At 39.2% G+C, this 25,991-nt stretch overlaps 1 protein-coding gene across 2 annotated transcripts in view; it reads left to right on the plus strand.

Annotated features, from left to right (window-relative positions):
* LOC113031075 (glucocorticoid receptor-like) overlaps positions 1 to 25,991 on the plus strand; it is a 64,043-nt gene that overhangs the window by 19,327 nt on the left and 18,725 nt on the right. The window contains exons 3-4 of one of the 2 annotated variants that reach the window (XM_026182956.2): positions 20,600 to 20,769; positions 23,064 to 23,090. In XM_026182956.2, coding sequence (XP_026038741.1) covers positions 20,600 to 20,769; positions 23,064 to 23,090 — 197 coding nt within the window. The remainder of the gene's footprint in view (positions 1 to 20,599; positions 20,770 to 23,063; positions 23,091 to 25,991) is intronic. The other variant, XM_026182957.2, reaches the window with a different exon arrangement.

A 25,991-nucleotide genomic window follows, 5' to 3' on the forward strand; every position in this document is an offset into this window, starting at 1 on the left:
GTAGTAGAGTTACATTGTGATGGAAGATCTTCTCTCGCTGTGGGTAAAACTGCCACAACTTTCCTATCCAGCCTCTATAAAAAGACACGTTAGTAAGAGATGTAATAATGTAATGATGTCTGGTTTAACCCTTGTATGGTGTTCGGGTCTGTGAGACCCGTGTTCAGTTTTTTTCAAAAGAAAAATTAAACAATTAATTATTTTTTCACGTGTAAATGTGTTGTGTCTTTCCACTCACTCCACTTGATTATAACTGATTTATTTATAACATTTTATATAAAAGAAAAACGAGAAGCACATTAATTCATAAATGTGATCTAACAAAGGTAAAGGGAAAAAATTAACCATGTTTGCTGTTCATATGTCTTGTAATTGGGATGAAGTAAACATCTGTTGAGTAATTTAACATAAAATTGTTTGATAGTGTTAATTTGGAAAGCCAAAACTCTAGCGGGTCCACCAGACCCATGAACACTGGCTGAGTAACAAAAATACGAACACCACACAAGGGTTAAATTAATCATCCCTTGGTTAAGAGCTATAGGACATGAAATCAGTTGTATTTCCTCTTGATTGGCAGTAATATGTAAGAAAAGCACTGACAAATTGTCTACTGTGAGTAATGTTCTTTTCCTCCTTTTCTTTCTGCCTGTAAATACAGGTCTCCTTAATTCTACTCTGTTCCTCCTTTAACTGTCATCAACATGGGAGCTGGGCAATGAAGAAGGGGAGGAGTCTAGCTCTACTGTAAATGGGCCATAATCCAGCTGGGCCAAACTCTGCCTCTATATCTGACTGCAGCTTTCTCTCCCGTGGCTTTTCTCACTTTCCTCTTTCTCACTCTTTCCTCATCTTAGCCCTTCTTTTTTCTCACACTCTGGGACACTTGAACTTCCCCTTTTTTATATTATATCTCACCTCATTTCAGTTTGCTTTAAGCTACTGTAACTTTCTCTGGACTACTGTTCTGCTTCTAACCTACTTTCAACACTTTGTGTTTTCTTTGTAGATGAAAGCTGCCCAACAGGCCTCAGCTTTGTTTGTGTATTGTACTTTCATGTTCATTGAGAGCTTTTCTAACCTTGTTATTCTTCTGAAATGGTAGACGAGGGCTGGAATTCCTGATGAGCTTCCCATTTCTCAAATAATGTAGACTATTTCTTCCTATATTCCTGCAAGCAAGCTCGACTTAAGGGGCAAATTCTCAGGTGAGCAGTCCCAAAAAGTTGACACTTTCATGAGCCAGCAGTGCTGATTGCCACTGGTCCTAAAATGAATAAACCATCACCATCACCTCAAGGCGCTTTATATTGTAAAGACCCTACAATATTGGTGAAAGCCCAGACAATCACAACGCCTTATGAGCATGTTGATGGTGGGAAGGAAAAGCTCCTTTTTAATGTTACGAAACTTCCTGCAGAGGCTGAGGCAGGGAGGGAGGGAGGGAGGGAGGAAGCCCTCTGCTGTGACTGGTTGGGGTTAATGGGAGGGAGACAGGACAAAATTCACACTGTCTAATGATTAACTGTATCATTAGTCATTATTAAATCCAGAATTGATATTGATTTTTGTTGTTGTTGATCTAAGTCAGCCATTAGCGCCATTATGCTTTGGCATAATAATGCATAATTACACTTGGAATAAATGCACGTATGCATATGCAGTAAATATAATACAAGATGGAGATCTTTTGGGTCTGAAATATGAAGCCAGTGCAAAAATGTCTTCCATTTCCCTGTCACTTTGCAGTAAGGGCATTCTGTGCACTCACGCACACACTCACATTAGACCACCACTTGCCCAAGTGAATATGATGTAATAAATTAAGAACTGTGAACCTGTACTTAAGTAAGAATGCAATTTGATGTCTGTAACTTGACACAAAGTGCTTTTCTGTTACAAAAAAAATGTGAACATTATTACACCCCCTCAGGCCTGTTTCACTTTCATGAGTTTGGATTTTGCCATTTAATGTCTTGCATGTTTAATGCTGGTCATTGCTCAGCTGCTGTGTGCTCGCTGCTGCTTTTGTACATTAAATAAATTCAGCTTGTACAGCGACAGTGTGAGGCCTCGTCATAATGTCTGCTCTTCTCTCTCCTGCACATTTCCCTCCTCACTGCATGGTCTATCAGCCTTTCAGCCATTAATTACAGCTGACGCTCTATCCATTTTCCTCAATCTGCTCTTCGCTGTACTCTCTCCTTTCTCTGTGTCTGTGCTCTCTCACCACTGATTCATCACTCTTTACTCTGAGTCCACCCCCTCTTGCACAAAAACGATAAATGGTGTTTGTCAGAATACATTAGCTTTACCACTACAGCTCATCTCTCATCTGCATGATTTTAGTCAATAACATTATTATTGCCTATTACAGAGAAAATGTGTTTAATTTATCTTGGCAGTTAAAAAAAAAAGAGAGAAAAAAATTTTTTTTTAGACATTTATTGTAATGGATGTTATAGTTCAAGATAATTTTTTTTGCATTCATGTTTTATCTGTGCCACATAATCCGCTAATAATTTTCTGCATAATTTTAGATTATTTCTGGTGATCTTCCACATGCTTGCTGCTAGCCCCCCCACCCCCCAAAGAAATCCTGCAGTCAGGTGCCAGAGATTTAAAAAATGTAATCTGAGAGATATGGTCACAAGTTCGTGGACACGAGACAAGAATTATTAGTAAAAGATCGTCTTGCTTACGATTGCTGGATGTCTGCAGCCTAGCCCTAAAAATCACAACAGTACGAGTGAGGCGGCTTCAGTGCACTTAGTCATGCTGTTCTTTCACTGCTGTTGCTATGGAGCTGAACTTCAGGTTCAAGTTTTTGTTTTTTTGTTTTTTTTAAATAACTCTGAAATAGGATGCATTTTGAGTTGAAGTGAGCATCATGCCATCCAGAGTAGACAGTAGACAGTTTTCTTAATGCTAAGGGGAATTTTTTGTCCTGCTGCAATCGGTCATATGTCCATATTATGAATGGGGACTTGTTTAGAGTGCAAATGAAGGCAGGATTATATGATGTGGCAGATCTGCAGCTGCATCACAGAGCACTGCTGGATAACACTCTGCCTCGTCTACAGCACACAAATTGTGACAGTGTGCCTATCTTAATGAAATAGATGGCTACAGAATAATGTCATCTGGAGGTCTGTATGATTATAAAGTGTCTACACTGAATTATGAGTCATTGCTAACAGTGGAAGTTGAAAATTAGTCCAAGCTTATCAGTCCCTCCTGTCAAATCGGGCATGTTTTTAGCTCATCCGGTTGCAGGACCAATGAGCTCATGCAATGGGAAGGTGTCTGTCATCCTTCCTGCTCTGTCCACAATTCACAATAACTGCTACTTCCCTTAGAGTATTGGTCAGGTTTTAGTGAAACGTGCAAACACAATCCTCACCTAATGGATTTTCAGTATTTCCAAAATATGCCCAAGGACAAGGTTTGTCATCTTACAGGCAGTTTTTGTGCTTTTTCTGGCTGTGCTTACTACTCACTGTGCCACAATACTCCTGAACTCAAACACTTTTGTTTGGTGTTGAGCAACATCACAACATTTGTGCAGGATATGACTGTTTGAGGGCCTCCTTGACTTCTCAGTGGATTTCAATTCTCATTAGTTTGTGCAGTACAGCCTATCAATGACACTGAAAGTTAGATTTTTCTTTGTGTCCAATTCTATAACCTGTGAGCTGTGGTGGATCATGAGCCAGATGAGCTACTGCGTCACTGACATTAAAAAATAATTTGGCCAGACTCATAACACTGGAGCTTTTTCATGCCTGAGTCACAGGCCAGCTTGTGTTCAGGCACACAGATAGTAAAGCTATTCCACTGAAAATGTACAGGCCTTCTTGTTTCAACACAGAAAATTCACCAAGAATTAAAAAAGGTCTCGACTGAGCAGAAAGTCCAAACATCAAAATGGGCTCTTTTATATTTTCATTTGCTGTATTATTATTATTATATTGATAAGTTAACATGTACACAGCATTTAAAGAATGTAGGCAACTGAGCTAGAGCTGGTTTTATTTTTATTTTCAGTTTTTTGTATATACCATCTGGTGACTTACTTCGCTGCATAATAAGACACTGAATTTTGTATCTTTCTAGTTTGACTGTGCATTATTTCAGATGGAAATGCCAAGAGACAAGAATGTAATATAATGACTGATGCATAACATTTAAATTCTTAAGTCAAGACCAAACACCTCATCATGGTTAAATTACAGTAAATTCCTTATACTCAAAGTATGGCTTTTGGTTTTGGTGATGTTCAGTGGTCCTATCTGTCCACACCTTTGAAAGATTTCTGGGACTGGAGAATTGAAGTGAATCTCCACCAAATTAATTCTGTAAATACTAAAATATTCAACTGTAAGTCAAGCTTAGAGTTTGTATGCATTTATTATTGAGTTTATCCTCCATTGGTTATTTGTGCTTTAGACTCCTGTGTTACTGTATTGTGATGTATTTCAAAGGTATACCCACTGCACTGCAAAAGCAGTCTTACTCACTATACACCAGCATACACTGATTTCACCTGACATCAGAAAATAAGCACAGAGTGTGGTTTGCAAAACATTTCAACCCACTTGTTAAATGAAACAAAGCTGATAAAACTGAGTGGTAGTCAGTTTAAACATGGGATAAAATAAGCAATGGGGGGGTCTGTCTTTAAAAGATCCTTGCAAGACTTTTGACATATGTTTACTATGCACTGAAATGAAAAGACGACAGGATGGGTATGGTCAGATAAACAGTGATTTCAACAGGCAGGAGGACCTGGGGAAAATGGAAATTAGGTAAGTTTGTATGTGTATTCAGTTAAAACACACGTGTGCTTCCAGCTTACCTCTAATGGATTTGTTAGTGAAGTCTATGCTTTACTGTGTTTGCTCAATTACGGTTGACCCGCAGTGAAAAATGCTACTTTTTGCCATTAATGGTTCTGTTTACTTGTATTAAATCAATGCTGCAGATGGGATCCGGAAGGAGACAATTTGGGGAGATTTTTTGTTTACTTGTGGTTGACATTTCCTTTTTTATATTATTGTTTAAGCTATCTGTTCCCTGTGTGTGTTTCTAAACAACTAGAAAGCATATGGGTTCATTAATGTTAATAATTCCAAAAAATAGATTGTTTTTCAAGCTGACGCCAACTACTGGAAATCTAATATCAAACCTATTGTTTTTTTTCAGTGTTTTTTTCTCATAACTGTTACCAATTACCCTCTTACATACTGGAAATTGTTGATAGCAAGAGAAGAAGGGTTATCAGACACACCTTCTCTAAGGTCTTCTCTCTTATCTTATCTGCTCCGCTTCATCAAGTCAATGAGTTTGCTTGAGCGAAATCTGACACATGGACGTTTCTTTCCTCCCTCACCCTGGGCCCAAAATCAGCTCAGGGGCTCATATTCCACTTGCTTTTCTCAGAGGAAACCGAAATGTGGGGTAGGGAGGGCAGTGTCCGAAGGGTGGGGCCTTCAGTAGTCCGAGCGCAAATCGGAATCTACACATCTAACTTCTTCCAGGGGGTTTTACAGTGGTTTCTTTTCATTTCATCACTTTTCAAGAAATCAGCTCATCCTCATCCTGCTTTTCTGTTTCCTTCTTTCACAACTTACTTATCTGTCTTCAAATAAGGCCATCTGAGTTGTGAAATCTGTGAAACAATTCTTGCAATGGAATGATCTCCCAAAAAAAAAAAAAAAAAATTATATATATATATATATATCTTATATAAGCAAGTCAGTTTTCTCTTCATGTTTTCTCTGCTTTTTTTTTTTTTTTTTCGCTTTCCCTTTCGGCTGAGCAGGTTGGTTAAGGGGCTTTTTAAGCGCACTTTAGTGGGTTAACGATCAGCCTGTTTAATCCCATGGGTGTGTTTGAGCATGCATGGGTGTGTCTGGTGTGAGTGTGTGCATGTGTGTAAGAGATAGAGAGGAGGAGGATGATAACCTTGAGTGAATTGGAATCAGGATATCCAAAGAAAAGTAGCACTGTCCCTCATGGACTTGAGGTAAAAGTCTGCTTTTGCACCTTTGATGCTGCCCACAGAAACACAGCAGGAGAGTAAAGCTGCGCCAGCAAGGACCACAGGAGTCTCGCATCAAACTCGCAACCCATAAAAATCTATTATTTTTAGGGCTTTCACAAGCTTTTATTAAGGCTCTTCCAAGCTTGTGTGTGCATTTGCTTGGTTACGTGTTTGATTTGTTTTGTTTATTGGCTGTCTCTGTCTCTTTGTTTTGAGCTCTGTTGTTGTTGTCATAATGTATTAGCTTTCAATGAGTTTGGTACAGGCTAAGAAAACCATTGCTGCACTTTGACAGCTAAACAGATGCTGTTTCAGTTTTCTAATAGACGGTAAATATTTAATTGAAGTTGGTCATTACGCTCCAGACTGTACTGCAGTGCGCCTTGGGCTAGAGCGGAATAACTTGCCGGTGTTTTTGGCCAGAACAGGTTATGTAAACCGCAGTTGTGTGGTGTTTTATTTTTGTTTTTATTAAGCGTGACACCACCTGATTTTCAACCACATTTCTGGCCTCCATTAGCGACTTTTCTTAAAAGATATTTTGCTCCGTTGTTTTGTTTCTCCTCTTCTTAGGTTTAAGCGGGTTAGATTGTCCTAACCTATATTAGTGTCAGCTTGAAATTAGTTTACTACAGATAAAAAGACTGATAAATTCATGAGTAAACATGACAGGCAGTAACTTGTGACATGTAATGTCAATACTTTTGAGAACTGGGGGGAAAATTTTAGCTTGTCTGTAAAATCAACATGTTATTTAATAAGGGTCTCCTCCTGAGTACGACTGATGAAACAAACCTCCTACTTTTTTACAATAATTATTTTTTTCCCTTTGCAAATCTTGCACATAATGCTCAAGAGTTAAACATTTATGATGAAGCTATGAGCTATATGTGTGCTTGCTTACTAACAGTCCAGTGGCGCTCTACGCAACTTAATGTACTGTTTAAAGTAATCATTTTAGACTTTGTAGAACTGCTGTTTCTTTTTAACTGTAAAGCAAACAGAAAGGAAGCACAACTACATGAAAACAAGTTTTCCACTCTGCAGTTGCAGGCTGCAGACCAAAGCAGACTGACAGGTTCTTAAGTAGACTTATCACTTAATCTTCTAACTGTATTTTCCAGCAGAATTATTTTGAATTAAGGAATAAACTGTCATCTGATGTGTATCAGATCACATCAGCCTTCCACTTTCCAGTGGTCTGCTGATAATGCGGGATACGTTTCAGTGTTAGAAAGAAATCATGTGGGTAAATCATAAACCCCTTATTAGCTTTTAAGAGAGTTCTAGGCTCTGTATCAGAATAGCAAAAAATTTTAATTATAATTCTTCTTTTTTTTTCTTCTGTACTGTTGATGACTGATTATCATTTCATGGTGCAATAAACACTTTGTCAAAGCTCTTTGTGAGAGGAAACTAGTTTGACAGAGTGATTGCATTGGGTTCTTTTTATTTAGTGTCGGTTCCTGAAACCAGTTCCCGTGTCGTTGTCTCCCCCCCCCCCCCCCCCCCCCCCCCGTGCAAGCAAACTCTTACTGCCCTGCTTCTGTGCTCCCATAGTTTTCTCACTGTACATCGACAGATTTCAATTTGCATCTACCAACTTCATTAATCTTTTTGCAGACAGGGGTGGGCGTATGTAAATGTAACCCTCTATTAGTCAGCCAAAGCCATCACCACTCTTCTCTGCTAATGCTTCCAATGTAGCTGGAGACATTTTCTCTGGCCTGGCCTCTAGTAAGACTGCATGCATGTTTCCTTTTTTTCCCCCTCAGACCTCAGAAATTGATCTAAATGATAATAAAGTTAACCAACAGGCTGGTGAACCTAAATAATCTCAGCCAAGATAAACGTCAGGGAAAATGATCACTTTCCCTGCCGTGCTTCCTTTAAATTGTCACTCTCAGCACTTTTTGCTTGTTAGCAGGTAATGATATAGAAATCAAAGACGAGTCAGTCAGTATTCTTACTGCCATCTCTGTCTATGACTTCAGAAACATTAACCTTTTTTCATGCGGCGTGTCAGGACAGACACTGAGGTGATACCGGCGTTTCAGCTTCTCCTGCATTTACAAAAATAAGTCTCACAGTCTAGTATTTCATTGGGCCACTTTTACTTTTGATGCTAAGGTTATGGTTGCTTCTATTCTTACGCAGTGTTGCAGAGTGGAATTCATTTGTCTTTGAAATCTTGTATTGATGATGGGAGAGTCAGACTGCTGCATAAAGCCTTCTCCATCACATCCTAGAGATTCACAGTGGGTTAAGGTCTGGACTCTGTGGTTGCCAGGCCATGTGTGAAGTAAAGAAAACACTTGTGACCTGGCCAGTATTGACACCCCTCCTGAATCACCATGAGTGTGCTTCTGAAAAGTTTTGTCCTGATCTATCCCCGGTGTCAAAAGCTCTAAGCTTTGCCATGTAGTTTTCTAGCTCCAGTACATTTCCTTATTATTATTTACATGTTCTGTACTATAATTACACATGAAGAAGGTTACTTTCAGTTACTTCCTTGTAACAAGGGGTCACTGCAGCAGATAGTTCTGCATAGATGATCTGGGAGATTTCTACACCAGATGCCAGGGGTTTTGTTTCTCTGGCTGAAACCAAATCAGCAATCTTTTACTTGACAAGCAAATGTGTGAACTACTACACTGCAGAGGCATCTTTTCCATTCATTCATTTATGTTTGCCTTTATCTCTTCTTCTTTTATTATTATTTTATTGAATAAAGCCTCGCGTAGCCACAAAATTGCAAGTTCTTCGACATGCAACACACACACATACTAACCTTAATGAAATATGAAATATACTAATCTGTATTTTTTTCTTTTTCTTTTGTTTCCTTTCTTGTTTCTTTCCAGTTCTTTGTCTCTGTTTAGTATTGTGTTTTTTTTAATAACATATTGGGCAAACAAAGACAGAAAGAAAATGATGTCTCATGCTCCCTGAACCACTCTTTCTCAGTGTGAGTCTGATGAATCCTGGCGTTGTCATCTTGGAATATGTTTTAATCTCCTGCTTACTTCACTGATTCTTTCTTCATAATAAAAAAGCAATGTTATATACTGAGAAAGCACGTTTTGGGCTTCTTATCCCAGCATTATCATTTTTTCCAGTTCTCTTAAACAGTTGGATGTTCACGTCTCTGTACAGTCCTTTACATGTTTATGCCATGATAAATATTTATTTAGCATAAATATTCTGTTAGGTAACTGCTTCTTGCTTAACATTGCATATGTTGTAAAACGAAAAGCAGCATGATAAGGAAATACTTTCTGTCACCCTTTCAGTACTTTTTAGTCAGCAGTACAATATTTCTGACATAATGTTAAAAATAGTGGTAATGATGACATTTATGGTAATTAGTCATGAGTTGCTGAGAGGAAAAGTGTCTTTCCTGTCAAAATGCTGTTGTGAGAGAGAAAGAGGAAAAAGTGCATGAAAGGAGAGAGGAGACTTTCTTCTGAGGCCGAAGCATTAAAATCCTAAATGAAGGCTAATTACATAAGAGGACAAGGGGAAATGCTGTGCACCCTGAGGCCTTGGCCATCTATCTGATTTAAGACACACAATGTGTCAGCGGTAAATCGAATCTGCAGGGAGCAATTGGAGGTTCTCTGCACACACACACACACACACACGCTTGTATTGTGATAAGGCTGCGCAGCACACAGGATTTATTGCACTGGTGTTAGAATTATACTGTCATCTTCTTTATTTTATTAATCAGCTTTTGGTCAAAGATGTGATGGAAAAAAATGTTGAGCATTTGTTCCACTGTGAGGTTTTAGAGCACAGTGTTTGGCTTTGTGGTATCGGTAAAAGCGAGACGATTTTAGATGTGATGACTAGAAAATCTGTTTTATTTAAATTTTGACATTTTTGTCTCCTTTAAATAACAAATTAGCAACAAACTGACTATTTGTGATTTTTAATCAGTGATGACAAGTTCTTTTTAAGTTGTTTTGCAGAATCAATTTAGACTGCTTTGTAAAGAAGTGTATAATATTTTGAAATGTACTAAAGTAGAACAGGGTTGTAGGAAAAAAAAGGTGACACGTGAGTGGTTGTACTTGAAATATTCCATTCTTTCACAGTTATATATGTTAAATAGCAAATGATTAACTTTTCGTTTTTAAATGTAATTGTTTAGCTGCTCCTGGGCTTTATTGTATTCATCTATTAAAAGCTGCCTGTTGTATTCAAATGGCACACTGTATTTTATTATACACTGTATATACTTATAAAAATGTAACATGCTACTGGTCTGAAAAAGTAGATCATCTGTATCTCACACTGGAATAAACTTGCAAGATTGTGCCATTGCCCTTCATTTTGCTCCCTGTGGTCGACACCATGTGGCCCAATTTCCTGTAAAGCTCCACATTCCAATACAGCATAACTTCTCTCCAGGGATTTAGCACGTGACCTCATCTAGCCTAAACCATGCCCTTCTCAGAGAGAAACAGTAGAAGTTTTGTCTCTTGGTTAACTGCTCTCCTCTGTTCTGCAGATTATCTTGTACATCAAAGTGGAGAAGGGCCTTACTGTTAACACACTTTGCAGTTTGACTCTTACTGTAGCTTTGATTTGTTCCTTCCTGGCTTCGTCTGCCTACGCACATGCGCTTGTCTTTGCTGACTGTGTAACTGAAGTGGGGCACAGAGACGAGACTCCTGCAGGGTAGTTTTGGTGATGCTGCACGTTCTCTGCCATCTGTCTGTCTGTCTGGATCTTAGTAATGACATGCTCAACATCATTACTGTAAATGATAAAGTACCGGTACAAGAGAAATGGTGAAAAGAATAGCAGGGATTAATTGCTGCGATGGGGGATTAGCAGAAACAAGGAAAGAAATGCCCTTATAAGAGTTCACATTACAAATGGAATACTGGCCTACAGTGTCTCAAAATCAACTCAATTAATCTAAATATGTTAATAATAATGGATTGGATTTATATAGCGCTTTTCAAGGCACCCAAAGCGCTTTACAATGCCACTATTCATTCACTCTCACATTCACACACTGGTGGAGGCAAGCTACAGTTGTAGCCACAGCTTCCCTGGGGCAGACTGACAGAAGCAAGGCTGCCATATCGCGCCATCGGCCCCTCTGGTCAACACCAGTAGGCGGTAGGGTAAAGTGTCTTGCCCAAGGACACAATGACCAGGACAGAGGGCCCGGGGATCAAACCGGTGACCTTCCGGTTACAAGGTTACAAATGCGCTTCCCAACCCCCAGCGCCCCGGTCGCCCAAATAAACAAGTTGTTAAATATTATTAGCCCTTTAATACTTAAATAAGTATTATCCCTTCTACAACCAACTGTCCTACTCTACCCTACCCACCCCATCTCTTCTTTGTTTTTGTTTTTTATTTTTGGTTGTTGTTTATATCTTTTTCCCCTAAAATATTAAAGCATGTAAGCTGCTAATGTCATTATACACTCACAGGTCTTTATATTAGTTACACATTGTTAGTGGGTTCCTCGTTCATGCTCAGAACTGCTTTAATTCTTCGTGGCATTGCTTCAACAAAGTGCTGGACAGACCCATATTGACATGATAGTATCACACAGTTGCTGCAGACTTGTCAGGTGCACATTCATGATGTGAATTTCCTGTTCTACCACATCCCAAAGGTGCACTGCTAGATTGGGATCTAGTGACTACGAAGGTCTTTTGAGTGCAGTGAACTCATTGTCATCAAGAAACCAGTTTAAGATTATTTGAGATTTGTGACATGGTGCATTATCCTGTAGCCATTGTAAGATGGGTACACTGTGGTCGTAAAGGGACACACGTGGTCAGGCTGCGGTGTGGTGGTGTAAACAATGCTCAGTTGGTACTAAGGGACCCAAAGTGTGCCAAGAAAACGTCCCCCCATACCATTACACCACTAGCAGCAGTCTCAGCTAGTAATACAAGGCAGGAAGGATCCATGCTTTCATATTTTTAAGCCAATTTCTCACCTCGCAATTCAAACAAACAAAATGTGGCAGCAGAAACTGAGACTCATCAGGCCAGGCAACATTTTTCTAATCTTTCTCGTTCAATTTTGTTAAGCCTCTGTGAATTATAGACTCAGTTCCTTGTTCTTACCTGACTGGAATGGTACTTTTGTGGCTTTCTGCTGCTCTAGCCCATCTGCTTCAAGGTTTGATGAAGCTTTCAGAGATGCTCTTCTGCACACCTTGGTTGCAAAAAGTGGTTATTTAAATAACTATTGCATTCCTATCAGCTCAAGTCAGTCTAGCTATTCTCCTCTGGCATCAACAGGACATTTTTGCCCCAATAAACTGCCGCCCACTGAATATTTTATCTTAGATGGACCATTCTCAGTAAACTCTAGAGATAGCTGTGTGGGAAAATCCCAGCAGATTCGGCAGTTTCTTAAATACTCAGACTAGCCCATCTGGCATCAACAACCATGCCACTGAAATCACCTTTAATCCTCATTGCGAAACTTGTTTTGAACTTTAGGTCATCCTGACCGTTACTACATGCATGAATGCAATAGATTGCTGCCATGTGATTGGCTGAACAGGCATCGGGGCAGCTGGACAGGTCTTCCTAATAAAGTGTAGGTATAATGTTGAATATTCCCTATAAACAGTTTTTAAATAGTCTAGTTATTTGTTTTCACAACACAACAGCATATCATAAATCCCCAAAGCCTTAGAAAATCCAAAACACGAAGCTACTGAGAGAGAAAAACCTTTAAAGCTAAACTATTTTGCAGCAGCTCTGAATCAGGTCATCCACTGCTTTAATTATCTTCTCTTGTAATTCTTGTTCTTGTAAAAGAACTACTTCCTAATGTAATGTTATGCTTAATCATAACATTAAGATGATTGCTGTGCAGCGCTTTGCATTGTGTTTACTTCACCACTGAGCAACCCTGACTACACAGTGCAAGTTGAAGGAATAAATTCCACTAATTCCTGATGAAAAGAGGCGACAGAACAGATTGAAGTAACTCATTTAGTTCTAAAAATTCCCCAGTTCACTGCCTGCCACAGTGGAAATGAGTGCTAATGAGATGTCTTTGTGTCCACTTTGCTAATGATTCTTTGTGGGCATCTGCAGAGGTGTGGACTCGAGTCACATGACTTGGACTCGAGTCAGACTCGAGTCATTAATTTTATGACTTTAGACTTGACTTGAAAAAATGTTGTAAGACTTGTGACTTGACTTGGCCTTTTACACCAATGACTTGGGACTTGAATTGGACTTGAACCGGTTTACTTGAAAAGACTTGATATTTTACCCCAAATATAAAATTTAACATGCATATTATATAGAGATTGAAAATGTGACGTCATTCACGGGTAGAACCGCAAAGGATTCTGGGAACTCGTGGCAAGCGGTACTAGCGCACGCAGGCTTTCAATTAAAATCAGTTATACAGCGATAAAAAGAAACACAAAAATGTCAAGAAGCCGTTGTATTATTAACTGCAATAGCCGGTCGCATGACAGCCACGGGAAGCCGACGGGTAAAGAGATCGGTTGTTATCGGATTACGTCGTGGAAGAGAAATTGTTCGAGCCATGTTTCCGAAGTAACAAAGATGCGACGGATGGCCTGGATTGCAGCCATTCAAAGATCAAATATAACGTCCCAGAACACTCCAGCTCACAGGTTAGTCTGCTCCAAGCATTTACACGAAGGTCAGTGTTTTTTAGTAGTTAATACGTCATTTTCATAACATAATTGGTGATATAGGTTACAAGCAAGTCTGGTGCTGAACAGAAATTGTCGCGCTATGCTCCTTTATTTATTGTGCATAAATAGTGAATTGTCCTGACACAATATTGCGTTTCGCTTCTGTTATTATGGTACACTGACAAAAACACATACTTTTATTCACAGGATAAAACAGGTTTTTTGTATCACTAATTGCCCAGTACGATTACAGCATACAGTCTTATTGTCACTGCTACATTTCTGTGATGCTACCAGAAATTATTTCCACTACTAATTAATTACCGTTGAGCTCAAAGGTCCTATTAATAAACGGTTAAGGAATGTGTATTTATGACGACAATTTGTGAGACTGGTAAACTTATGATACGTACGATGGTCTTTCGTTCAACACGGTGCGTTTCAAGGTCCTGCACCCATCTGTCGGTAAACTGTACCTGGGCTTGTTGCAGTGACCGGAAGTTACTAAACTTCATGAGTGTGTGCACTCACTCCAAGAACCGTATGATTATAAATATGCATATAAATATGCTACGATGAGATAGCTGACTTCATCTAACTAGCAAATGTTTTCCAGGCTACGTTGGTGATTCAGTTTTTTTTTAATGTGTATGATATTTTTGTCATGCGATTTTAAAGCCGGTCCTACAACCGCATCCAAGAATAACATGCAGCTTATCTCAGAACTGTCGGTGAAAATTATTCTTGGAGCTAGGTTTAATTGAGCTGCATTTTAAAGAGGTGCAATTTCACAATTTGTGTATATTTTCTAAGTTCACTATTTTGTCATGTGTTGAGAAAAACACAGATTTTAAAATTACATGGTCTAATATTTACATTTAGCATAACTGCAACATTATTTTTTCGTTTTTTTTTTTTTTTAAAGACTCGAAAGGACTTGAAATTCAAAGTTTCAGACTTGTGACTTGACTCGGACTTTTACACCAGTGACTTGAGACTCGACTCTGACTTGCCTGACATTACTTGAGACTTGACTTGAGACTTGAGGATAAAGACTTGAGACTTACTTGAGACTTGCAAAACAATGACTTGGTCCCACCTCTGGGCATCTGTGTCTGGTGTATATTTGAGAATAGCAGCATTGAGGGAAGGAGAAGGAGAAGACGCAGTAGCAATAGCATGGCACAAACTGTTGCTACGTGTGAGAGGAAGTCAAACTGTTAGGCTGAGGTACTTATTTGTGCTTTCACTTGTGTCCTATCTTTTTGAACTTCATTTTAAAACCATCCTCAAAAAGAGCTAGTGGACAATTTGTTGAGTAGGTTTTTTTGAAGTTATGTTCATGTCATAGTAGTTGAGACATAATTTACGCTTGATATTTACGCATTTTCTAGTATTACCAAATTGAGCGGACTATAGTTCAGCACTCCTTGCATGAAGGTGAGAAGGGATGCCAGCAACAGATTTGAGTGCCGTACACTTTCCTTCTTACAGGCTGCATGGCACAAAGACTTTTTCAGGGAGGTATAAATGCAACATTTGAAGAAACCGTCATGCTTTCATTTTTTTCTATTGAGTCTCACATCTGTTTGATGTTTGCTTCGAAGACACTTTGAAAATACTTTGTGAGGATAGTCGCGAACAAATGTTCAAGTTTTAGGTTGGGGAAGAAGTGACTGATGCTATGAAATGATGATTGAAATGACAGCCGTGCGTAGGAGATTTAGACATTCACATGCGAGGATGGCAGAGTTGGTGGGTGAGTGTTGTTTAGCAAGAGGAAGAAGGGAGACGAAAAGAGGGAGCCATGACACAATCACATGACAATTTTTGAAACAAGGGTAGCTTTATAACCCCGCTCCTCTCTGGCAACCAAAGGCTCTGCTTAAGTAATTTGAAGACCAGATCAACAAACCCACACAGGTTCCTATTAGCAACACAAACTGAAAACACACACACACGTACGCCATGTATTCCCGTTCCCGGGTAGGTGAGTTGGATAATCCCATGACTCGCCTGACCTCCTCCATACTCCCTGCAAGTAGTGAATCTGGATTGGCTGAGAGGCCGGGCTGGGGTGGGGTTGGAGGGCGTCCGCCCCAGCGGCCGTAATGCGAATATTATATAACTTGGAAAATGAGGTAGAGTGAGGGGGGTGAGCAGTGAGAAAGGAAGAGAGAGGAAGAGAGAGACGGATGTGAAGAGAGTGAGGAAGTGAGAGTAGCAAGAGGCAACAAAGGAAGAGTACAGTAAAACGGTAAAATTACACAGTGGCTTAAAAAATGGAGAACAGACTTATTGTTTTTATATTTTACTACACTGACTAATATTTGCTAGAGCAGGGACGCAGGCTACTTTTCCTGTGCCATCTTATGTGAAACTGTCAGACTTCCTTTCTTTTCAAAACCCAGGGCTTTTGTTACACAACAGATTTCAAATTTGAAACTTGTGCTACGTGTCAAGAATTATTTGCAGCATTTGTTGTTTTGTTTTGTTTTGCAAATATCATTCATAAAAATTACATATTTACAATCAAATATATCTAAAATAAACCTGCAAATCTCAGTTAAAATCATAAATCAGTGTCCAAACAGCTTTTTATTTTTTGCTTGTCAGTTAAAAATTCCACATAAAAATGTTGACGTTTTATCGAATGGAGCAGCTACAGTCACTTTCGGTATGCGTCAGGATCCAACACTGTGAATGCTCTTATTTTCTACATCCCTCCCATGGGCACCTCATACTTTCTGCTCCCACACATTAGCCTAAAAAAGCTTTGATCTGAATGGAAAAACTAGGCTTACTGTATATCAGTTCCCACTGTAGTTACTGCTATATGATTCCCCAGTGACAGATCAGGTCAGCTCAGTTCACGCAGTCTCTCCATGGTTGCTACGGGCAATTTATTTATTTAAGACTGTTGTCCATGCTGCTCTATGTCTTCTACTGCTATATCACATAATTTTTACTGGTGTCCATTAAACAACACGTTACTGCAATTAGTTATAAATCAGGATCCATTTTAATGGAATGTAGTTTACAATGAACACCATATGCTATTTTTAGACACATACTCTTTCTTAGCATGTGTTCAAACACAAACGCACGCAGCGAAAGCGATGTTTGTAGGTAGAAGTAAAAGGGTGTGGGAAGTCACTGTCATCATGGCCCAGCCTTTACTTTCCTTCATTTGCCTTTTAAGACCAGGTTCTAGACTGATGCAGCAAAGTCCGTGCAGTAAATCACAAATACACACACACACACGTTCCAAAGGCAGTTTGGGTGATGAAAGAGCAGCAAAGGGCCATGAACTGCAACCTGCTTTTTGTGTTTATTCGTGCCTTTTCCTCAAACCCCCCCACTGGAAAGTATTGGTTAATGCGTATGTAGGTGGGTTAATACACTTCTCTTTTCTGCATGTGTACATTTGGCACTTTGTGTCTTAATCACTGTGCAGAGTTGGCTTGTTTGTCAGTACATACAAACCCTGTTGCCCGTGTGAGTGTGTGCATCAGAGAACGATCGACTGTGTGCACGTCTGCTGTGTTCTAGCCCAGTATGCATTCCTAATGAGGCTTGACTCTGTGCTACATGGCTCAGAGCCACACATGATGTCTCAGCAGTGGGAGGAGCATATGAAATGGCTCGCAAGTAGGGGTGGGGGGTTATAAATCTTTAATCCAAACACCACCCTGTGGTCATTTTACATTACCAGCAGTTGAGTCATGCCGTAACAGACCAGAACAGAAATTTGTAGCATGTGACATTTTGTTGTTGTTGTTTACTGAACTTTTAAACATTAAAAATGAGAATAAAAGAAGTGATAAGATAATTTTTTTAAACATATAGCTACTCTACATTGCAGTTGTGTTAATTTTGACAGGATATTTTGTTTTAGTCTTAGCCATAATTTTGGCATCTAAATTCTTTTATTTTTAATCTAGCTTAAGTTGATTAAATATTATAACATTATAGTAGACTCAATATGAGATTTATTCAGTTGACCCAAAATAAAAAGTGTAAAAGTTGGTCATGAGGGTTGCTCCATATGGTTTTCAAAGCATCTTCTTTTCAGTGATATCAAATACAAAATGTGTCCATATGTCTACTGCCCTCTTCTTCCCAAGCAGTTGATATTTTGTCACATTTTCATGACAAACAGGGAACATGAAAGCTAGCTGTATTATTTGCCAGTGCAAGAGACTTCTTCAGTTTTAATAAGATCAACTACAATTGTGAGCTAGATGGCTGAAAATCTAAACAGACACATTGCCTCCACTTCAGCTGCAGAGGATGAGGTGCCTGCATTTGTCAGTCTTTCTAAACTTCTGTGTTTACATTTGTTTAAATCGGATGATTGGTCACAGGTGGTCTCCCACTTCACTGGCCACTTTTTTGTGGTCTCCTAGAAGTCCAGATATTTACAGCTCAAGCTCTGCCCCATAATAAGTGTCCACAGTTTCGTCAGTTGCTCCTTTAAGTAGACGAGTAATGAGAGCACCAGAAAGATGAGCACATAGCAGGAGCATTTGCCAACATTCACAGAGTTCCAGTGTGGCAAATAAAGTTTAAACACATTGAAAGTTGATTTGATTTCCATCAGTCTATACTCTTCCGTTTATCCTTAGAAGCAACGACCATAGGATGAGAGGCAGGGTACACCCTGGACAGGTTGCTAGTCTGCTTCAGGGCTAACACAGAGAGACAGACAAACCATTCACACTCATATTCAAACCTCTCGGGAAAAAAAAGAAATAAAGGGTTTTATGTCCACTGAAATGCTTGGGCTTTTAACTCTTTTAAGGTCTGCTTGAATTTTCATTGTAGCATCCCAAATGGGCGTGTTGGGGAAATTCCACATTTGCAAAAGCAAATTTTATAGACTTAATTTACAATATTATGCAATACCTGTCATAATGAGGTATTCTGTGTTTGTTTCCTTACGATTATGGCTCAGTTGCTCATGCTGGAAATGATTTACCTAATGACTTCAGATTTGAAAAGCTGTGACACCACAAGTGGAGTTGTTTGCCAGGTTGATGATGAACAAATAGCATAGATGTTTGTTTTTGGTATGATCCTCATTGTTAAAACAACTCATTTAAAAAGTCCTGTGAAAGGACCGCATTGAGCGCTTTGAAAACACGACTGTAGCAGAAATGAAAAATAATCGCCCATCAGTATATTTGTGTAAAACTCTGCCAGATCCCTTGTGTTAAGGAAGGATCCGAATGTAGCACACACACTAGCATATTTTGGCTATGTAATGACAATAGCCTTTTAACTGACATATCATGTAATTAAAATTAGCAGTCATTCAGTTGTTATAAAAATCCTTATAAGTAATCCCATCTTGCATCAGGATCACTGGTGTGTCCTAATATATGGACTATGTACAGGATCAACTGAACAATAAGGGGAAAAGGACTGTTTTGTATATACATTGTCTGCACGTAACCTATATGTGCCAAATTTGATTAGACTATTGAAGCAGATTACTGTACTTCCAGCTGAAACTCCTAATAGTTTCAATTTGTGGGTTTGATGAACCATACTTAGCCTCTGAGGTTATAGTGATGCAGAAAACTAGGTCTGAAATTGAGGTATGCATATTTAACAGAGGTGCATTTATTTTTGTGGTGCAATGGAACAGTACTTGTGGAAAAAGTATTCTGTGTTTTGTGATTGCATACTTTGCTCAGATGGGGATCAGAAGTTTAGCTGGGACTGCATTCCGAATCCAGATACCATTCGAACTTGGCTGCGTTGGAGTCATCTTGACTAGCTCACCATAGATATGAATAGACATCTTAGCTTAAGGTGTCTTCCAAGATCCATCAACGCTACTCCCCTTGGTTGCGGTCCAATTTACATAAGCAAGTGTCGTCTTTCCAGTGACCATCAGAAACTAGGCCCTGTGAATTTGGGTCATGCTTTTTTAGATAGCAGTGCTGCTGATCTGTGAGGTGGATTCAGAGTTCCAGTTAATGTAATCCACTGTACTTTCCAGTTCTGATTGAACATGTGGAGAAAATGGACAGCAAAACACTTGAAGCCTTAGTTGAGAAGTGATGTTGTATCAGCACTGGAGCCAAGATATCTGTGGACCTAACGCAAAGTCATTGTCAGGCTTAGCAAGCTAATCCTATTACATAATCCCCATATACATTCCAACTAGTGTGCTACCAAAACAAACAACAGGGGAAAGATTTAAGTCCTTTAATGCGGTCAAATTCCTGTGATGGATTACACGGCAGTGTCAGTCGAACACAGCAGACGTAATGTATTCTTGGTTTGCATCCTGCCACTTAACTTGCAGTGCAGCTGTCAAGTTGGTCTTAGTGACTAGTTAAGCCTCACAGTGCACTTCATGTATGTAAATCTCTCAGTTGGAAATAACAACGTGTATGACTGTGTGTGATTACACAAGAAGTATAAAATTCTTTACTTTGTATCGTAACACACTTAGAAGATTGGACTGAGATTTAGAGCCTAGATACAGCACAGAGAAGCTGTTAGTGATAGGCTTCATTGGATTTGGCTTAGAGTTGATTTGTTTTTCACTTTAAGCATTCATTAATGAAAAGACATCTGGCTCATCATTGCGTTGTGTCAACCTGGGGAAAACACTGCAAACACTATGAGGGTTTGAATTCCGATGAGGGATGCATTTTTTTTTATCACCCTAAGATTTGAGTCGGTTCTTTGTTCTGTCTCTGTAATACTGTGTATATTTGGGATCCGTTTACAGAAAATTGCATGACTAAATTTGGGCTCATTCAAAGGTGGTGTGAATGAGTCACCCTACACATGACATTTCCATGCTGCAAATCAGCATTCTTGACACATGTTTTCCCCCTCTTTCCTCTCTCTACATATTACAGTTCATCACCCAGAGAAGGAGAGATCAGCAGCTCTGTGGTACCTGCCCAATCCAAGACCAGCGGGCAGACTCATAAGATCTGTTTGGTGTGCTCAGATGAGGCCTCTGGATGCCATTACGGGGTTGTAACATGTGGCAGCTGCAAGGTTTTCTTCAAGAGAGCCGTTGAAGGTTGGTCTCCCGCAATCTGCACCCACTGCCTCAATCACTCAGACACGGCACACTCCTCATTAATGCTGGAAATTCAGTTTTACTTTGAATGATGGTACTATGGATGTTTAAATTACATATGCTTATATACATATGCACTAAATTGTTAGTATTTATTACAAGTTTTCTCCCGTTACACTACAGCTCTTGATGCTTCTGCACATCTCTGCTCTGTCCTGAAGAAGAAAATTTAATGATTTCTCCAAGTTCAGGGTCACAGTTGAATAGTAGAGTGCAGGGTGAGATCTTATTTCTTCAATTGTTTGTGGGTTTAGTACATTAGTTGTATTTCTCCACCTCTTTTATTCCCCTTCTTGTTTGTTATGCCCCAAAGCAGGGACTGCTTACAACTGGTTTTGATTACCAACAAAACAAAAGCGTGCAGAGGAAAGGCCGTAATCCAGAAATATCATCTTTCCATTTTCTTTTCCAGCTTTCCAATAAAGTGGCCACGCTCTCTAGCCAATTTATTAGGTACACCTTACCATACTGGTTTAGACCCCCTTTGCCCTAATTGTTCATGGCATCGATTCAGAAAGGTGCTGGAACCATTCCTCAGAGATTTCAGTACATGACCTGTTAGCATCACACAATCGCTGCAGATTTGTTGGCTGATAAGACTCTCTGGTTCCACCACAGGCCAATGTGCTTGGGATTATTCAAGCTTTGTGAGGCTGAGGCGTTTAAGCAATGCTCAGTTGGTGTGAAGGGACCAAAAATGTGCCAAGAAAGTATCCCCCACACTGTTGCAACACCACCACCAGCCTGACCGCTTTTATACAAGACAGAAGGGATCCATGCTTTCATGTTGTTTACACTAAATTCTGACCCTGTTGTTTTCAAATGTTTTCAGTTGTCCAATTTTGTTGAGTCCATGTGAATTTGTAGCTTTAGTTTCCCATTCTTAGCTGGCAGGAGTGGGACCTTGTGGGTTCTTCTGCTGCTGTAGTTCATCTGCATCAGAGTTTGACATGCTGTGCGTTCGGAGATACTCTTCACCATATCTTGATTGGAACAAGTTATTGTTGGTTTCCTAGCAGCTCAAAGCACGGTGGCCATTCCTCTGACCTCTGGAAAAAATACCCAGAGAATGCCAGGGCATTCTAGACACTTGCCACTCATTAGATGTTTTCTCTTTATTGGACCATTTTCTGTAGCCCCCAGAGATGGTTCTGTGGGAAAATCTCAGCTCAGAATACTCAGACCAGCCAGTTGCTGCCATGCAGCTTTCTGTGTACATATCTGTGTTAACAAGCAGTTGAGCAGGTGTACCTAATGAAATGTCTAGTGAGCGTATCTTCTAATGGGGTACAGGCAAGGTATTTGATTTTATTTGATTATATTTTTGTTGAATCACAGTGGTTACATAGACCTATTTAATATGTGCACAAACAAGTAAGAAAAGGTTAGCTACATATGTACTTCAATGTGCATATTTATCTCTAAATGGTTTGTGTGTCAGAATGCTTTGGAGGGACGGGCAAGAATGCATTTGACAAACCGTATTTTGCATTAAATGCTTTTACTGTCATGCATTCATCCCTGAGCTTCTCTTCTGCTCTCTTTCCATTCCCTTTCTTTCTACAAGCTGCCTCTGCAGATGTGTTACAGGTTGCTTAGATAGGGTTTTCTGAGGTGTATTTTAAGTCATTATTAGCGACTAACCCTAACCCTAAGACATCAACTTCAATTTATCATTGCCCAAACTTACTGAATATGCACAGAAATGACTCACTTAATTTCAGGTATCAGTTAACATAGCCCTGTCCTTTTCTTTCATTTCTATGCGTTGCTGGTGAAAGAATACCTCGCGATCAGACTTGCTTTAGGGAAATCATTACTCTGAATATTTGGGGACACGGTGTAGATGGATTATTTGACTTCTGCAGCAGTTAAGGATTAACTGGGCCGGTTTTTAATGGAATTTATTATAGAAACATTTCACAGTCTCCAACATAGAAAAGGAAAAAAGTATCAGACAAACTGATACAGATAGACTGAAACTGGAAACAAGAACCCTTGGTATGCCCTGAATTATATCCTGATATCTACGATATTTACTTCTATGGTATACTAAGATCATGATTAACGGTTATCCAGCATGTCGGTATTTGTTATGCAGTGCTGGTGTAACTGCCAAGCATTCGATATGAAGTGCAATTTCACTGCCTACAGTAATAATGAGAAAGTCATACCTGTCATTTTTGTTTTTCTCTCCCCCTCTTCCTTCTCTGGTCATTGTCTCTATGGGGAAGGATGGAGAGCACGACAAAACACAGATGGTAAATAAATACACTTTTAATAATAATAATAGTAATAATGATAGTAATAATAATGATTATTATTTTGATGATGATGATGGAAATTTTAGCATTCATGATTTGCCAATGTCCCCTGTACTTTTTCAGCACTGATCAATCTGTCTAGAAACATGCATAGCCTGTTCCGCCAGCTATCTGTTAATGCATGCAAATGTACTGATTTGGTCATTTAAATCAGCATAAATTGCCTGTGAATGATTTTTGCACTCTTCATTTTCTGTCTGGAATGCCCCTCATCTTATCTTCCTCTACGATGATAGATCTAAACGCAATCACATGCTGTCTCCAGTTAGGTCTGTTTTTTCAGCACTTAACCCACATTACTTCCTGAGATCTGTCATGAGAAATGAAACCTCTGCCACCCCTGTAGTTACATTTTTCCTTCTGTTAATTATAAAGCGAATTATGAAATACTAAACATTTGGTGGTTTACCTTTACAGAATCAAAAAGTGGATTCCCTTCCACTGGTCACATTTAAGCTCAGGACCTCCTGACTGTGACTTCACAGTGCCAACCACTAACCCTGTATGCCAGTATTGGTTACAAACTCAGCTACGGGCTTCACCATCCACTGCTGATGGGTCGTGCCAGACCCTTGTTAGCAGATTAGGGCAGGATAAGGGAGGGAGAATACCAGTGGGATTCAGTTGGCACTTTTGACACTACAGATGGCTGTTTACGCCATTGTTTGCAATGACTCTCTGTGATATCAGCGACGGCTGCAACATGCAGCTCCAATCTTGTCATCACACCACCAATTTTTATTGTGGAATATTATGATTATTACTGGGTTTCGTAGCGCGTTTATCATGATTTCTATGTGGACATCTGGATTAGTTTCGCCACCTGTAATATGCAATATAGCAGCGCTGATCCCTGCTTTTTGTGCTAATTTTCTCTGTGTATGTGCTGGCAGGCAGGGGAAAATGACTCTGTTTAAGCTTCAGTTCTTTTTCAGCTTCTGCCTAGATCACTGTAGCTTCTGTATGCATCCCTGTTTGTACAACCATATCTGTGAACATATTTTACTGTTTACTGATCATTTTCAGCCATGTTCATTCCTTGTTAATGCAAACCAAACCCTTCCTGCTGCTCATTCTTCACAGTATGAGCTGCCCACTGGTGGACCAGCAGGATGCTACTGTTGTAAAGAAGTTACTTGTAAATAGAGAGGGAATATCAGAGTTAGCAGAGCTTCATTAAGCCTAGTTAAGGCTCTGGATTTCAATCAGATTGAGATGATTTGGCATTAACTTAAAACAGGTCATTCATGCTTGAAAACCCTCCAGTGTGGCTGAATTAAAACAATTCCACAAAGAAGAGTGGGCCAAAATTCCTCCACAGTAATGTAAAAGGCTCAATGACAGTTGAACACTTGATTGGAGCTCTTGATGCCAACGGTGGCACAACCAGTTATTAAGTTTAGGGGGCAATTAGTTATTCACAAAGGGACAGGGAGGCTTAGATCATCATTTAAAAGCACCATTTTATACTTACTTACTTTATACTTACTTTGCTTGTCTTTATCTAATATTCAAATTTGTTTTATGACCTGAAACATGTGTCAAATGTGCAAGAAAACAGCACTGGATAAGCTTTGCTGTATACAAAGGCACGTACTATTTTTTTATGTTGTCAATTGAATAATATGATTCTTTTTATATAGTGCTTCTCTTCATATTTATATAGTGTTCCTTTCCTTTTTAAGTGCCCACGAAATTTAAGTTGTCACACACTGTGCAGTATTGCTCTTCCATTTTATTACATGTCTCCAGCAGTATAATTAAATGCCCTTTAGGTCAAAAAGCATCAAAAGCATTACATTTTAAAGATCAGGGTAGATTAGGAGATCAGTGTTCATCCTCCACCCTAGGGGGAATACTGACGCTGGTGACTTTGTATACAGTCAATGAGTTTTTCTGCAATCATGCAGAAGGTTTTCAGCGGGTCTATAAAAAAATAAATGAATGGTTTCTGGAGAGTTTGTTGTATCATCTATTATAATGAGTTTCAGTAACATGAAAAGACTATTTATTGAATCCTCTGCTTTTGCCACTCGTTATAATGTGTAGAACAGCCATTACACCATGATGAGTAATGCTATTATAACACGAGTGACTAATAAGTAGGCTTTTCACCGTTCCCCACCATAGTAAGCTACAATGTAGAAATTCAATTGCATAGAACGGACATATTCGATTGATAAGATTGGATGAACTTATCAAACAATTTTTCACAAGAACACCACAAATGATAGAGGAGGGATGTTTTTGTGTTGCAGAGCTGGAGCAGACTATAGTCTGACGCTTGGTGCTTTGCAGCACAAATCCAGTGAGTAAACACAAAGTCGAAAAAGTAGCCTGCATTCCTGATATATTTTTTAACTCTTCTAATTTGTGATTTGTGCATTTTATAGTGTGTCCTATGTATAAGCAGTCTTATTTCAGACAATGACACACAATTCCAACTGTGAGAAAAGCAGACTTCTATGTAAAGCCAGTGGAAATGAAATGTAGAAATGTGCTGACTTTCAGTTGACAGTGACTGGTAACTGAAGGAAGTGGTAAAAAAATTGTGAATCCTTTGCTCTGGCAGATGTCAATTAGTTGCAACTTTTCTAAATAACTGCCCATGGTCTGTTTTTCAGAGTAAACACCACCAACACTTCATATAAAATTCTTGGTTGGGTTAGTTACTCATATGGGGAAAATCAAAGACACTTCTAGTTAATCATCCCATTTTGATTTCAAAGAAGTGTCACAGTGAAACTTTAAACTATGACCAATTCCACAGCATAGGTTATCTACTGAATAGTCATCACAAAAATAAAAAGCATATCTGTTGCTAGAAGGAAAGTGATT

This window comes from Astatotilapia calliptera, chromosome 10 (genome assembly GCF_964374335.1).
Source record: "Astatotilapia calliptera chromosome 10, fAstCal68.1, whole genome shotgun sequence".
Classification (NCBI taxonomy): Eukaryota; Metazoa; Chordata; class Actinopteri; order Cichliformes; family Cichlidae; genus Astatotilapia; species Astatotilapia calliptera.